Genomic DNA, 14,470 nt, shown 5'->3' on the forward strand with positions numbered 1-14,470 from the left:
GTGATCACTGAAAACTGTCCATATTGAAAAGCATTCAAAAATTAAATGTGTTTTATTTTCATATAAACCCTAGGGGAAAGGTCTGACCGGTTCCTCTTGATCTCTCCCGTCCGTCTTTGCACTTTCAGAAGAGGTCTTTATAATCCTTGCAAGTGAACAACGTTTTTTTCTTCCTCAAGGGTTCTTCGAGCAGTCTAAATCAATGCCTATAAAAAACACCAACTGTCTTTTCGAAACATTTTTTCCACGACTTTCACCTTCTGGTCTATTATAACAATTTTAAAATTAATGTCCCTGGGTAGGCCAATAGTTGCCATTTCGTCAGTCTTGTTATTTCGCTGTCTGAAATACACTGCAGCAGGCACTTGACAAGGACTGTCCTGAAAACGAGGACCCTCCCCCGCCCTTCGGGACAAATTCGTGAGAATGGATTGGCTCCAGTCGCTCTAAGCCTGTTCCTCTATTGGTTTGAATGGAAACAAGGAGGCGGGAGGAGGAGAGGGGCGGTGGCTTCTAGAGCCCAGTGTAGAAAAGACCGCGATTGGTTTCCATCCCACGCGGGTGGCCACAACTGTGAATTCCGATTGGCCTTCTCTGAGGGGTGGAGGCGCGTCTATTCCGGAACCCGCCCACCAGGTATATAAGTCCCAGTCGAGAGGGAAGCGTGCCATCGCGGGAAGGCAGGAGGCGCGAAGCGTTGTTCCTCTGGTGGCAGTTGGGCTCGCGCATGCGCCGGGAGACAAGGCGCCGTCGTTGGTTGTCGAAGGGCGGTAATGCGCATGGGCGTCGGAACCTGACGGACAGGCGAGCTCTGCGGCTGCGCGCCTGGAAGCGCCGGGCTTGCGCAGAAGGAAGGAGCCCGACGGCGCAGGCGTAGGCAGGGGGCGCGCGGCATGCTGGAGATGGCGGCGGACAAGGAGGCCTTCCTGGTCCCGGCCCCGCCGCCGCCCCTCAAGCCCCCGCCCGGCCCCGGGCACGCGCCCGTCCAGCCGGGGGGCAGCGCGGAGGCGGCGCCGAGCCGCGAGCGGGAGGAGGCGGAGGACGGCGTGGCCGAGCTGCAGCGCCCGCGCAACGGCCTGCAGGGGCCCCCCGCGCAGAGGGGCGGCAAGCGGCGCAACAGCTGCAACGCGGGCGGCTTCAAGCACCCGGCCTTCAAGCGCCGCCGCCGCGTCAACTCGGAGTGCGACCCGGTGCTGCCCTCGGAGTTCCTGCTGGGGGGCAACATCTTCGACCCGCTCAACCTCAACAGCCTCCTGGACGAGGAGGTCAACCAGGCCCTCAACGCCGAGACCCCCAAGTCGTCGCCCCTGCCGGCCAAGGGCCGCGACCCCGTCGAGATCCTCATCCCCAAGGACATCACCGACCCCCTCAGCCTCAACAACGCCCAGGACGACCCCCCCGTCCTGGCCTCCCCCGCCAAGGCCGGCCGCAAGCGCCACCGCCACCGGGGCGCCCAGCGGGCCGCCAGCAACGCCGAGGCGGGCAAGGTCGCCCCCGCCTGCCGCTCCTGCCAGAAGGCGTGCAACGGGGCCACCCCCCAGCCCTACGAACTGAACACGGCCATCAACTGCCGGGACGAAGTGGTCTCCCCCTTGCTGCCCGGGAGTGGCGACGGGCAGCGCGGCCAGCAGACCTCTGGCGGCATCACCCCCTCCTGCGCTTCCGTGGCCTCTTCCACAGGTGGGGGCAGCAGCAGCCGCCACCACCACCGCAAGAGGCGCAGGACTTGTAGCAAGTCGGAGGGGGCGGCGGGAGCCAGGTCTCAGGGGGCGGCCGGTGAAGCGCCTTACCGCAGCAGCCCGGACAGGGACCGGAGCGCTCCCCGGTGCCGGCACCAGCACCAGCCTCCCCCTCCTGCTCAGCAGCCTCGGCGGCAGCCACGTCACAAATTTCAGTACGGCAACTATTGCAAGTACTACGGCTACCGCAATCCGGACTGCGAGGACTCCCGGCTGCGGGTGATGAGGCCGGAGTGGTTCCAGGGGAAAGAGGTGCTGGATGTGGGTTGCAATGTAGGGCACCTCACTTTGAGTGTGGCCAAGAAGTGGGGTCCCCGCAGGATGGTGGGCGTGGACATTGACGGGGCCCTCATCCACTCGGCACGACAGAACATCCGGCACTACCTTTCGGAGGAGATACAGGAGCAGCAGCAGCGGGCTGGAGCCAGCAACGGCGAGGCCACTAACCCTACCAAGAAGACCTTCCCTGTGTCTCTCATGGCGAGCCGAGGCCCCATTGCGGCCCCAAGGGTACCCCAGGATGGAGCAGATGCCACCGTCTTCCCCAACAATGTAATCTTTGTCAAGGTAAGGTGGAGGAATGGCCTTCAGCTGCAGCACCGTTGCCCTCTTTAGGGGCTTGTTGCTGGGAAGCTAGGATGGCGCTCGCAGTGGGGGTCTCACCTGTGCCTCTTGAGGGGGCTGGCTTACAACATGCTTCCTACTGGGGGTACTGCCTACTGCCTCCTTTCCCATCCCCTTCCCTGGTCTCCCGGGAATAAAACTGCATTTCCCAGGGTGCTTCCTCAGGAGCAGAGGCGGTGGCCTTCATGGGTAGTGTAAATGGCAGGGACCCCAGCAGCTGGCTTCTCTCCATGCCCTTGGCCGGGAGGACTCGAACAGGAGGAGTTGACATCCTCTTGGGTCTGTCCGAGGTAGTGAATGTCCATCAAAGCTGGGAAGAGGGGAAGATCTATTCTGATTGGCTAGGCTCCAGTCCAGCATGGTTTCCAGGGCATGAGCTTTTCAGAGTCAAAGGGCCCTCACGGGCAAAAGGAACTCTGACTCTGCAAAGCTCGTTGTCTTACTGGTCTGTGAGGTGCTCCTGGCCTGGTTGACCAGCCTTCCTTGATGGACCCAGCCAGGGGACAGGGGGCTTTCTCAAGCCAGGGAAGGGCTGGCTGCTGAGTCAAGTTGGTGCTGGAGCCTCCTGGATTGCTGGAGCGGGGGGGGGGGGGGCTCTGAAGAGCCTGTGGTGAGGACAGGCTGCCTGCTCTCCTGGGGGAGGGGTTGCTCACAGCCATTCACTGAACCCACCTTGTGAGGTGAAGGCCTGCCCACCAGTATGGCTGCAGATGGAGCCATTTGGAGCTGGGGGGGGGGTCAAAGGTGGTCTTAGGAGTGCCATGTGCTCTCCAGAAAGCATTCTGGCTGCAGCCTCATGCTTTGTGTTGCACCCCTGCCCTCTGCTTGCTGAGTGTGGGGTGGGGCGAGACCTGGTCATCTGAGCGGGGCGAGACCTGGTCATCTCTGGCTGGTGTGGCGAGGGAGGGGAGTTCTTGCACAGTCAGCCAGGTGCAGGTGGGGGAATGGGAATTGCTGCAGGTGGGGTGGGGGTTCTTGCAGCTCAGCACAGGCCTGGCCCAAAAGCAGAGCTCAAGCTCCCTTCCCCCTCCCCATTACACGACCCTGGGTGGCAACACGAGAGGAGGAGAGTAGCTGTGGGTCAGGGAAGCCCATGTAGTGCTCTGACAGGGACGGGCAGTTTCCCCAGCACTGCTCTGTTTGTGGCTCGGGAGGACTGGCCTGCTGCTCTTTGGCTGTGGGGCAAGGGGGCAGGGTGGGAGAGGCAGGTGTTTCTGGAGGGTCAGTGCAGGCTGGCTGAACGCCAGGAGGGTGGAGGAGGGGTCTGGAAGAGATTGGGCTGCCAATGGCTGCTTGGCTCCTGGTGCTGCAGCTGTGCGGGGGAGTCTGGGGATGCCCAGGTGCAACTCCAGGCAGCAAAAGCAACCCCCTCCCCAGCAAGCTGCCAAGGCCAGTTTGGCAGATACCTGAAAGTGCCTCTTTGCCCAGCAGCCTGGTGGTGCAGGTGGAGGGGCTGTGCCTCTGCCCATGGTCGCTCCTGGCAGAGCTTTGAGGGCCTTGGCAGCAAGTAAGCCCCTCCTGGCACAGCCCCTGCCAAGCCAGTGTCTCAGTTTGAAAGAATGAGCTCAGAAAAAGCCTCCACACCCCTACCCCAGTCTGTCTTCTCCTTGTGCATGGAAATGAGGGAGCCCAAATGAGCAGTGTTTTACAGAACGCTTTGGATTCCTGCGCACCAGACACACCTCTGCCTGAGGGGCACAGAGGACAGCATCTTGCCAGTACACTTCAGGGATCTTCCCCATTCACTGCCTGGGGGAGGCACGGCAGGGCTCAGGCCTACCAAGGTGGAAATCGTTCCAGCTGTGCAGGCCTGGCCTCCCCTCCCCCCTGACTTTTCACCAGCATGTCCGGCATTGTGAATTCCACCCCCTTGGCCTCAGAGGCAGCTCCCCAAGCGGGGCAACTTTGCTGAGCAGCCTCAGTTGGTGCATCGGCTTCAGGATTGCTCCTGGCGGTGGCTTGGGGACCCTTCCCACCCCTGCTTGCCTCTCTCCACAGGGCAACTATGTGCTGGAGCGCGATGAGCTGTTGGAGGCCCAGAAGCCGGAATACGACATGATCCTCTGCCTCAGCCTCACCAAGTGGGTGCACCTCAACTGGGGGGACGAGGGGCTCAAGCGCCTCTTCAAGCGCCTCTTCCGCCACCTGAGGCCCGGCGGCATCCTGCTGCTGGAGCCCCAAGCCTGGGCTTCCTACGGCAAGAGGAAGAACCTGACGGTGAGTGGCCAGTGGGCCTGGGCTCCCCGCAAGAGTGAGTACGGCCCGGTGAGGGCCGCTCACTTCCCCGCTGGAGGGGCTTGTTGGGCTGGGCATCCACACGGGGGCAGCAGTGTTCTTGGTGCCACTTGCAGCTGGTCCCAGAAGGGCGGGGCAAAGCGTGCTGTGACTGCGGCTGCTTCCCCTTTCCTCGCTTGCCCACCCTTGTATTGGTTCAGCGGTTAAGAGTGTCTGACCAGGATGCTTTGACCTTGCCCTCTTGAGGAAGGTCAGCACTGCAGCCTGCCAACCCCCCCCCCCCTTTGGCATGTAGAGTTAAGGCTCCCATTGGGTAGATGGCCAGCCAGTCATTTTATTCCTCCCTCCTCTTAGGAAACAATATGCAGGAATTTCCACCGAATCAAGCTGAAGCCGGACCAGTTCCCCTCCTACCTGACTTCACCAGAAGTGGGCTTCTCCAGCTACGAACTGGTTGCCACGCCCAGGCACTCCTCAAAAGGTGAGTGAGGCAGGACAGGTGCGCTGTCTTCATGGAATCATAGAAACGTGGAGTTGGAAGGGGCCACACAGGCCATCTAGTCCAACCCCCTGCTCAACACAGGCTCAGCACAAAGCAGCCTTGGCTTGCTTACTCTTGGAGGGGGGTGGAGTTGGAGTGATAAAAGTTGACCCCCCCACACCCAATATTTTTGGTCCAGGCTGTGTGTGTAGGGTGGCAGGCAGCCCTATAGGATTTCCAGGGCAAGAAGAGATTGGGGGTGAGGGGTTTCTCCTGGCCTGCCTTTGGTGGTCTCCCATCCGAGACTAGCCAGGGCTTGATCTCGCTTAGCTTCCATGATCTAAATTGGGCCAAAGGACCATCAGCCATGGCTGGCTGAGAAGCAGCCCTTCCGCATTCTCCTCCCCTGTGGAACCCGAAGTCTAAACCCATCTTGGGCCCTCCGCACCCTAATTAGGCTGCTCCAAGGTCCCTGGCTGCGTTCTCATGCGCTGAGGGAGTGGCCTTTTTGTCCTTCTAGAACCGACTTTTGTGCCACCGCGGGAATGAAATGCCGCTCTCCCCCCTAACATTACAGCCCAGCCTTACGGCTAGTTAAGATCAGATGTGCTGGGGGGATTCCAGTTGGCCCAGGGCTCTCTGTCCGTTGGCCCACTTCCACTGATTGGTGGCGGTGGATTGAAGCCGGGGGGGGGGCTCTTCTGACTGCCTGCTTCTCTGGCCTCTCTCCCTAGGATTCCAGCGCCCCATCTATCTCTTCCACAAGGCTCCCCTGAGAGCACCCTGAGGACCTCATGCCTGGGCCTGAGAGCCAGGCCGTGGTTGGACTCCCGTTCCCTCTTCTGAGCCACCGGGGAGCTTGGCTGGAGCCCTGGGGCAGGAAGGAATCGAGGAAGCAGGTTGGCTGCCTCAGGCCCTGGCGTTGCTTGGAGCTGCTTCCCCTTGGGGCTCCTGCCCACTTGCCTGGGACTAAGGGAGAGTGAAGAACAGCAAGTGGAGATTGCCTGGAGCTGCTACCGGGATCCTTATCCACGGGGGGAGGAAGAAGGGGGGAGTGGGCAGGTGATGTGCCTTGGGGGTGGGGGGCACTGGCTGGCTTCCCCCTTCCCAGCAGTCATCCTGGCCTCACAAACCGCAACAAGAACAAATCCCATAGAAGCCATTCAGCCAGAAACAGGGAGAGGGCAGGGCAAGAACTGGAGCAGGGCAACTCGGGCCCCAGAGGAGGGCTGGGCCTTTTCCCCGCCTACCGGCAGGGGGGCTTCCTCTGTGCCCTATCACCACCACCACCACGTTTTGGGGCAAGGGGCTCTGCCACCAGCCAGCGACCTCCCTCCACAGGAGCTGTCTGCCTTGCCCTCTCCCCTTGCTGCCTGGGGGGGGGGGGTTGCCTTCACCCAGGACTTTGATCTTTACACAGATGTTGAATCTATATATAAATAAAGCCTACCAATTACCAAGCATTAGTCCAGTTTGTGTTGATGGAGGGTGGGTGGGTGTGCTGCTTGTTGCCTCCAGTACTGGGCATGTGAAGCTGCCTGCTGAGTCAGGCTTCTAGTCCAGCAAGGTCATCTGCTCTCCTACAGCAGATGCTGCTGGGGAGTGAACCCAGGGCCTTCCGCAGGCCAAACGGAGGCTCTGCCACTGCCCCATGGCCCCTTGCTGAAGAACACCCACGGAATCAGGCCGTCGTGTCTGCCTCAGGCAGAGGGGCGTTTTATGTCGCTTCCCGCCAGGGGCTATACCTGGGCCAGGTGCAGGATTTGCTGCTGAGCCCCAGCCCCCTTCCTGAGGGGGGGGCAGAAATAGCCAACCCATGCCCCCCCCACCTGCCAGAAGGAGGCACAAACTCAAAAGTGCTTTGGAACTGAGTTTATGTGTATATAAAGGGGTGTGGGGGTGAGACCGAGAGAGCAGCAGGAGGCAGCTGGGGCGTCGGCCTCCCCCCTCAACTGTCCCACTGGCGCAGCTTCCGGTACATCCAGAAAGTGGCTGCTGGGTCTCGGGTGTGTGGCTTCCGCTCCAGGGGAGGCAGCAGCCCCACCACCTCCAGGAAAGGGCTCTCTGTGAACAGCTCTTCCGGGTCGTAGAAGGCCCTCGGGTCTGGGCCCTCGGAGGCCGGCTCCTGGCAGGCAAGAGGAGGGAGGGGAGGCGCTTAGCACGGTCTTCCCTGCCGGAGGGAGCAAGATCCCTATCGACTCCACTGTTCTCAGACGGAGCACCGGAGCAGCAAAGTTCAGCTTCGGCTTCGCCCACCGGGCACCCGGAAAGGAGCTCCCACCTCCCGCCGCTCACCTTCCTGGCTTCTGGCCGGGGCCCAGCCAGCGCCAGTTTCTCCTCCACGGCGGAGCTCAGCACTTCCTCCTCAGGCACCTGCAGGCTGACCAGGCTGCGGTAGAGCCGCTGCTCCCGAGGGATGCTCACGCCTGTGGGCCAAAGGGAGCCGTGTGGCAGAGGCAGGGGCAGCAGCCCCCTCCCTCCTCTCCCCACCAAGGGCTGCCTGGCTAGCTGGAGCCTTTGCCCGAGAAGGGTGGCTGAGCAGATGGGGACCAGGGTGCAAGGCTCTCCACCGCAGGGCTGATGGCAAGCAAGAAAGCAGCTTTAAACCGAGCAGCGTCCCCCGTTTCAAAGAGCTCCTGCTTGAGCTGTGGGCTCCCGGCGGTCGTTGAGGGCCCACGTTTTGTCCTGCCGGGGACAAGGAGAGCCCGAAGGGGCCTTTGCTCCGTCACCCGGAGAAACCGGTGCGCCCCTCCACGTACCTTCGCCGACTCGCGCTTCCACCGTGCAGCGGGTGGGGAAGGAGCGCTGGAGGAGGTCCCGGGCCGCCCGCCGGGCGTCGAAGGCCTGCTCCCGGGCCGCCTGCACCTCCGCCGCCAAGGCCATGGTGCTGTGGAGCGCGGGGGTGGCCAGCCCGAGCCCCCCGTCTTCCGCCCGCCCCCTCGAGGGCTCTCCGGACAGCCGCCCGCCGCCCGCCTCCGGGCTCTCCTCCGATGGCTCCGGCGCCTCCCGGCGGCCGCCCTCCTCCTCCGGAGACCCGGCGTCCAGCCGGAAGCGAACCTGGTAGGGCGAGAGGCAGCGGCAGTTGCCGGAGGGGGGAGAGTCCGGTCCGGCCCCCACCCCCACCCCCACCCCCACCCCGTGCGCTCACCTGCCGGCGCGGGAGTTTGCCCGGGCCCCTGCGCCGAAGAATGCCCCCGCCGGCGCCGCCGCCCTCCCGGTCCGGGCTGAGCCCCCCGTCGGGGCGCGGGGCCAGGGGCGGCAGCGGCGGGGCGGGGCGCGGGGCGGGCGCCGCACTGGGCAGGCTCTCTTCCTCGGGGCCGCCCCCGGGAGACGCCATCCGCAGGACCGCCGGGCGGGGGGGGCGGGAGAGTCAGCCCCCACTTCCTATTGGGCAAGCTCCGACGAGGGGGCGGAGCCAAGCCCCCCGGCGTTCTGCAGCCTCTCCGCGCGCCAAACTCGCCTCTGAACCGAAGAGCCGTTGCCGGCAGCGGAGAAGTCGCCAGACCCGCCCCGCAGCCTCGCTTTCAATCCAACATGGCGCCAGCCTGCAAGCGCCCTATCTCAACGCCGAGCGAAGCCTTTCACCATAGTCGGCCAGTGCCCAGAGCGGCCGGGGGACTTCCCTTTCTACTACTCCTTCATCCGCGTCGCTCTAGTCATTATAAGCATCTCTATAGCTAAAGTTTTCCTACCGCCCACAGAGGGAGAAAGCCAATAGGGGCGCATCGCTTCGATGACGTTAGGGACGGGGAGGCGGACGCGCGAAGCGTCGGCCTCTCGTGAAATCAAGATGGCGGCCGATCTGAAAACACCCCATGGCCAATACAGCGCCGACCTCCCCGCCTGGGGGCGGAACCTGACGTAGAACCGGCAGCAGGCATGCGCAAGAGAAAGAAACATGGCGCCCGAAGGAGTTTAGGTTGCCAGTTCGAATCCCGTTCAGGGCTCCAGTGTTTCAAAGGAATTAAATACATTCATTCATAGAAACATTCATACAAACGTATCTAAATGAGTCTCAGTATAAATTAATAAATGAAAGTCTTAAATTAGAGAGTGTAGATTCAAGTGGGTAGCCATGCTGATCTGAAGCAGCACTTTGTGGGTCTTGAAGGTGCCACTAAGGTGACCAGATTTTAACATTGGTAAAGCCATTGACCGAGGGGATTCTTGATTAAAAATTTGGTCTATATGGAGCAACAAAAAGTTTGTATTGTAATATACATTTTAAAATTTCAACATAAGTACAATTTGCCAGGTACCCCCAGATGTCCCTCCAAAAGTGGGACAATCCGGTCACCTTACACTTGACTCAACGTTTGTTCTTAATCTGTTTGGTAGCTTTTATTTGGATACTAATTTGCTGCTATTCACAGGTCTTGCCAACTACTTTAATCCAATCTCACCTGTACTTATTGCTCAGTTAGTTATGCATCTTCACACTATCTGGCCCTTCCTGGCAACTAACCCCCCCCCACACACAACAACAACAACAACACATCCTCTACCTACATGTAATGATTGAGGAAGTCTAGCTTCAGTGTACCTGAGAACATGTGCATGCACCTAAAGCTTGTACCTAAAAATACAACTGAACTCAAACTGTTCTGCAGAACTGTTTTGTGATTTTATGATCTGCAAGAAAGCTGGAAGGCCTGACTCTCCCTCATCCCATTGAATCCAATTAGACTTCAAATCCCCCCCCCCCCAATTGTATTATTTATTCCTAGAGGTGCCCTATTGGGGGACAGGGGATTTCCAGCAATATTTCAAGAGCCACGCTTGAAATGTAAATTCCAGTTTCCAAAATGGGAATCATGCAACATGAGTGTCCAAAAGTGAGCACACGTGGCCTCCCTAGCATCTTGTGGGGCTGTGATTAGTTTCTACACCACAGGACGGTATCCTGTTTAAAAGTTCATGCTCTGCCCCAGCTCTGCTTTAGATCTGTGTTTGCCTGCAGACTTCCAAGCCCTATGCTGCTGTTCATTGGCTATCCCGTTTTGTTGATCACACCTGATTTATGCCACCTAAGCTGCCTCAGGGTGCCCTAATAATAAAAAGCACAGGCCTCATGCGAGAATTGGAGGCTCCGTTTCTAGCACTGAGGCTGGCAGAGGTCGGAGTTCTCTCGCTGGTCCCTTGCCTCCCCCTCCCCCGCTGGCAGCTCAGGGGCATCGGGCTCCCCCTGTGCAGGATGCTGGGCATCCATGCAACTGCTGCATTTGGGTGACGGCTCCATTTCTGCAAGGTGCTGGGTGAGTGAGAATTTACACAGGGGAGTGTTTTGGCCACAACCAGCGTAGACTTTGCATGCGGCCTTCATGCGCCCACAGTGTCTCCCGCTAGGAGAGGCACAACATGGCAACCAGACGGCAGATCAACCAAGATAAAGATAAACTTTCCCACAAGACACCCTGAAGAGTTATGACTGTACTGCAAACTTGAATTCAGAAACATGTGGAATTCCCTGCCACAGGAAACAGCATCTGGGGCAAAGGCCCATGTTTGGCTCTGAGCCACAAAGTGTAGCTGGAACCCTCTCTCTGGATCAGGGGTGCTCTGTCTTCTTGGTGCTTGGGGGGCAAGAGTGGGAGAGCTCCTGGAGTCCTGGCCCTGCTGGTGGACCTCCTGCTGGCCCCTGGATTTTGGCCACAATGTGACACAGAAACGGTCCATTGGCCTGATCCAACATGGGTCCACTTACATTCTTGGATTCCCCTTGTGGAGAGAAGGTGGAGCGCCTATGATGGAAGTGAAGACCACCCTGTGGGCCTGCTCCTCGGTGAGCCCCTGGCAGGGGACCTCAGCCCTCCTCCGCCTCCCGGCTCCCACCTTCCTTTCTTGGCAGGCCAAAACAAGGTAAGCCAGGCCAGGGACGGGAGCCCCGCCCAGAGCGCCAAATCCTGACTGTCAGCAGAGTCTATTATTTTGTGGCCTGATGATCGGCTTTCCCCGCTTCTGCTCAGGAAATTCCTGCAGCGGCGGCCAAGCATTCATCTGCCCCGGCCTATTGTTCTGTGCGGCTGCCATGGGGGGAGGCCAGAGGGGGCTCGACCGACAGCAGGGGTGGGCACTAAGGGGCAGAAGAGGGGGGGAGCTGGCTGCCGAGCGAGCATCCTGGGGCAGAGGCTCTTGTCTTGCTGGCGCTGGGCCTGTCCCCGATCAGGGCTGGTGGAGAGGCAGCAATCAAACCCCAACGGCCTCCCATCAGCACTGCCTCCTCCGCCCCACCCGTGGAAAAAGCTCTCTCCAGATCACTGCTGAGGCAAAATGCCCCTCCCTCCGTGGCCAGGCAGGCAGCCGTGCCAGGAAGGGACTTCTCCGTTGAGGCACCAAAACGGCAGGATTCCCACCCCAGGGAGATGCACCTGGCTCCCTCCGCTGGTGCCTTCCTGGTTTGTTTGGCATCCCCCCCACCCCGTAACTTCTCCTGGTGCTGGTGGTGTGTGACTGAGGAGACAGCGCTGGCTGGCTTGACCCATCCAGAATGTGGTGTGGGGGCCTCTGCAGGGGGGGTGCATGCGCTGGCCTCACGGACTGACGGCACCCACAAACGGGCAGGAAGAGGTGCGTGCCAGCAGCACCGAAGGCTGGGTGCGTCCCTCTGCAGGGAGCAACGGCCACTTTTCAGTGGGTTCCCTTCAGTTCAGCGGGGGGGGGGGGGGGAGGGTGTTGCATGCTGCGGTGCTTCTCTTGGGGGACCATGCTGGGGACGGGGGGGGGCATCAGCTGCAGGATTGGCAAAGACAGAAGTGGGAGGGAGCGTGTAATTTCCTCACCCCCTCCCCTCCCCTGGCTTCCCAAAAGAAAGTCGAGAACAAAAGAATGTTTCCAGTTTGGAAAAGGCAGGAGGTGAAGGAACCCTTCGCAGGAACCCAAGTTGGCAGCTGTAGGCCCAGCAGCAGGCAGACATTCTCCGAGAGAGAGCTGCGGGTGTTTCTAGCAGGTTGGGGGGGGGGGGCAGGACTGCAGATTTGGGAGGGTGGAGGTGGAAGGGCCGGATATGGAGCCAAGCTGGAGGATCTGGCTTCCAGCAGAACATGCTGAGGAGGGGAGGGAGATGGACGAGGCTGGAAGCTCCCCAACGTGTGTGTGAGTAGGGGGTGTGTGCGCCCCCCCCCCAACCATTTGCCAGCTCCCAGGGATCGTAAAGACCTGCTCAGGAACAAATCTGGATGGAGACATCAGAAACGCACGGAGACGGCCTACAGATGAGGAACATCTGGGCAGCCCTGTCAGAGGCATCTCCCGGCCCAGCAGCCAATTCCGGGCTGTTCTCCCCCCCCCCCACAGAGAGTCCCCCCAACAAGAAGACCCTCAGCAGAGGGGAAGCCACTCAGGATCCAAAGGGAATCTTCTGGTGGGTTTCCCGGTTGCTTCCTCCCTCCTCCCCCCTGCCCCAGGTCCGGATACAGACCAGAACTGCATCGGGGCGCTGGCGGGAGGGGGAGCAGAGCCCGTGTAATTCAAAACAGGTTGGTTTCCCGAGAGCGTCTGAGCAGCCAACCGGAGACCCAGCTTCCCTGCCCAGCTCGGTCTGGAACCAATTTGTACTGGGGCTGTCAGGACCTGCTGCATTACTTCAGTGAAAGAGGCTGGAAGCAAAGTGAGGAAGGAACCCAAAACACACACGCAGCCCCCCCCCCCGTCTCCGCTTCCCACTTTCACTGCTGTTCCGTGGGGCTGGCAGAGGGGGGGTTCCAGGCTATGCGGCCCCTCGAAGGAACAGGGACCCTTTCCCGGGACATGGGCCTCTGGGGTGGGGGAAGGCCCAGGCTGGTTCTCTGCCAACTGATTGGGGTGGCACATGGATCCCTCAGGGGAGTTCAGCAGCATGGGGGGGGGACGGTCCCTCAAGTAGGTAGGGCCACAGCTGGCATTTTGCAGGGCGAGGACAGCCTTGGTCTGTCTTTCCAGGAGAGCAGGCAGAGTACCAGGCTAGGACCCCGGGTGACCTGGGCTCAAATTCCCACCTCTACCGCAACTGCTCGGGCCTACCTCACAGAGTTGTTGTGAGTGGAGAATGCTGTCAGCCTCTTTGAGAGTCAACCAGGGAGTAAAGTGGGATGCAAACACGTGAATCCAAACGGCCTGCTTTAGGGCCTGCCTCCTTGCTCACACCCAGGACCTTCTGGCAGGGATCATGGCCAGGAGAGGCCAGTGGGGAGGGGAGGGGAGGCCCCGGGGCCCACCTTCCAACTCATCTCAAACAGCCTGATAGCTTGCAGGGGGGGGGGGCTTTGGAGGAGGCCCTTCTCCCTTTGTTTCCTTTCCCAATCCTGGGCCCCGGCACAGAGGCTCTCTGAGAGCTGCTCGATCCAAGCAATAAATGTCCCTCCCCAGTGGTGTGGGATCTCCGCATGGCCCCAGATGTGGCTCTCTGGCACTGGTGCGCCTGCTCCTCCCCTCCGTGCCCCCCACCAGAGCATGTGAGCTTTGCCCCTTCTGCTTCCTGCCCCACGTCTGACCTGCAGAGGGGTGAGGGGTGTGTGAGATCACAGCTGGCCGAGGAGATAACCCTGGAGGGGAGAGTCGGGGCTTCTGGCTCCTGACCTTGCCCGACGGTTGGAATTTTTTCCACTGGGGATTGGGGAGGGGGGGGGTGGAAAAATGGAGCTGGGGTCGTTATTAATTGCTGGTAGGTAATGAGGAAAGAGGGTTTTGCTCTGCTCCTGGCCCTGCATGTAGCCTCAGCCGAGTAATACTGACAGTAAGGGTGCTTTCAAGCATGTACAGAGTGCTGCCTGGTCAGTACAAAGGAGTGAAAACTCATCCACCCTGAGTTTATAAGGGGGTTTGAAACAATATCTGGTTCCTTATGTGGCAGTGGGGCTTCCGCCCAGCCTCAGTTTCTCCTCTGGAAAATGGAATTATTGCTTAAGGTCTGAATGGAAGCCGAACACCCCCCCTCCCCCCCCATGGGAAGTGGCCTCTTCTGCTCTCACTGCGACCCCTATGGCGGCCTGGGGGAAGCCACAGACGGGGGGGGGGGGAGGGTGACAGAGCGGCTGACCCGGTTGGTGGTAGGTCTCCTGAGGCCCCTGCCCTGTGACACCGAGTGCTGGACTGGAGGGCCACTGGCCTGAGCCATCTGATGCCCTTCTGCCTGGGCAGGGATGCTCTGACTTCTTGCAGTGGGGGGGGGGTCCCCAGTGGGAGGCCTTCTGGAGTTCTAGTCCCTGGTTTGGCCACCGCGTGGACCCAGAGTGGGCGGACACCGGCCTGACCCCACAAGGCCCGGCACAGGCTCTGAATGCTGACCTCTCCACGCTGGCTCCAGTTCCTCACCGCAAGTGCTGCTCGCATTGGGCCAGTTCTGGTACCGGGCGCCAAACCGAAGTCCATTGGCTCATACCATTAGTGCTGTTCCATAGCAGGCAGAAATCCAGCA

The 14,470-nt window shown here is 60.4% G+C and overlaps 2 protein-coding genes across 2 annotated transcripts; one reads left to right on the top strand and one right to left on the bottom strand.

The window, feature by feature from the left end:
* The first annotated feature begins 556 nt into the window (after positions 1-556).
* MEPCE (methylphosphate capping enzyme) lies at positions 557-6,540 on the top strand. Its single transcript, XM_077313793.1, has 4 exons — positions 557-2,306; positions 4,362-4,580; positions 4,953-5,079; positions 5,814-6,540. The coding sequence occupies exons 1-4, from the start codon at positions 894-896 to the stop codon at positions 5,864-5,866; spliced, it is 1,812 nt and encodes a 603-aa protein (XP_077169908.1). The 5' UTR covers positions 557-893; the 3' UTR covers positions 5,867-6,540.
* A 396-nt stretch (positions 6,541-6,936) lies between these two features.
* On the bottom strand, positions 6,937-8,732 carry PPP1R35 (protein phosphatase 1 regulatory subunit 35). Its single transcript, XM_077313794.1, has 4 exons — positions 8,228-8,732; positions 7,839-8,136; positions 7,375-7,505; positions 6,937-7,204 (listed from the first exon to the last, which is right to left on the bottom strand). Exons 1-4 carry the CDS (start codon positions 8,414-8,416, stop codon positions 7,028-7,030), a joined length of 795 nt encoding a protein of 264 aa, XP_077169909.1. The 5' UTR covers positions 8,417-8,732; the 3' UTR covers positions 6,937-7,027.
* Between the last annotated feature and the right edge of the window lie 5,738 nt (positions 8,733-14,470).

Source organism: Paroedura picta, chromosome 16 (assembly GCF_049243985.1).
Source record: "Paroedura picta isolate Pp20150507F chromosome 16, Ppicta_v3.0, whole genome shotgun sequence".
NCBI classification, from domain to species: Eukaryota; Metazoa; Chordata; class Lepidosauria; order Squamata; family Gekkonidae; genus Paroedura; species Paroedura picta.

Bases quoted from the DNA above. Each gene is read 5' to 3' on its own strand.
- MEPCE (XM_077313793.1), top strand. From the start codon at position 894: ATGCTGGAGATGGCGGCGGACAAGGAGGCCTTCCTGGTCCCGGCCCCG. The intron at 2,307-4,361 runs GTAAGGTGGAGG...CTCTCTCCACAG, and splicing joins ACAATGTAATCTTTGTCAAG to GGCAACTATGTGCTGGAGCG. The intron at 4,581-4,952 runs GTGAGTGGCCAG...CCCTCCTCTTAG, and splicing joins GCAAGAGGAAGAACCTGACG to GAAACAATATGCAGGAATTT.
- PPP1R35 (XM_077313794.1), bottom strand. From the start codon at position 8,416: ATGGCGTCTCCCGGGGGCGGCCCCGAGGAAGAGAGCCTGCCCAGTGCG. The intron at 8,137-8,227 runs GTGAGCGCACGG...TCGCCCTACCAG, and splicing joins GCAAACTCCCGCGCCGGCAG to GTTCGCTTCCGGCTGGACGC. The intron at 7,205-7,374 runs GTGAGCGGCGGG...CTTGCCTGCCAG, and splicing joins CCCGGCCAGAAGCCAGGAAG to GAGCCGGCCTCCGAGGGCCC.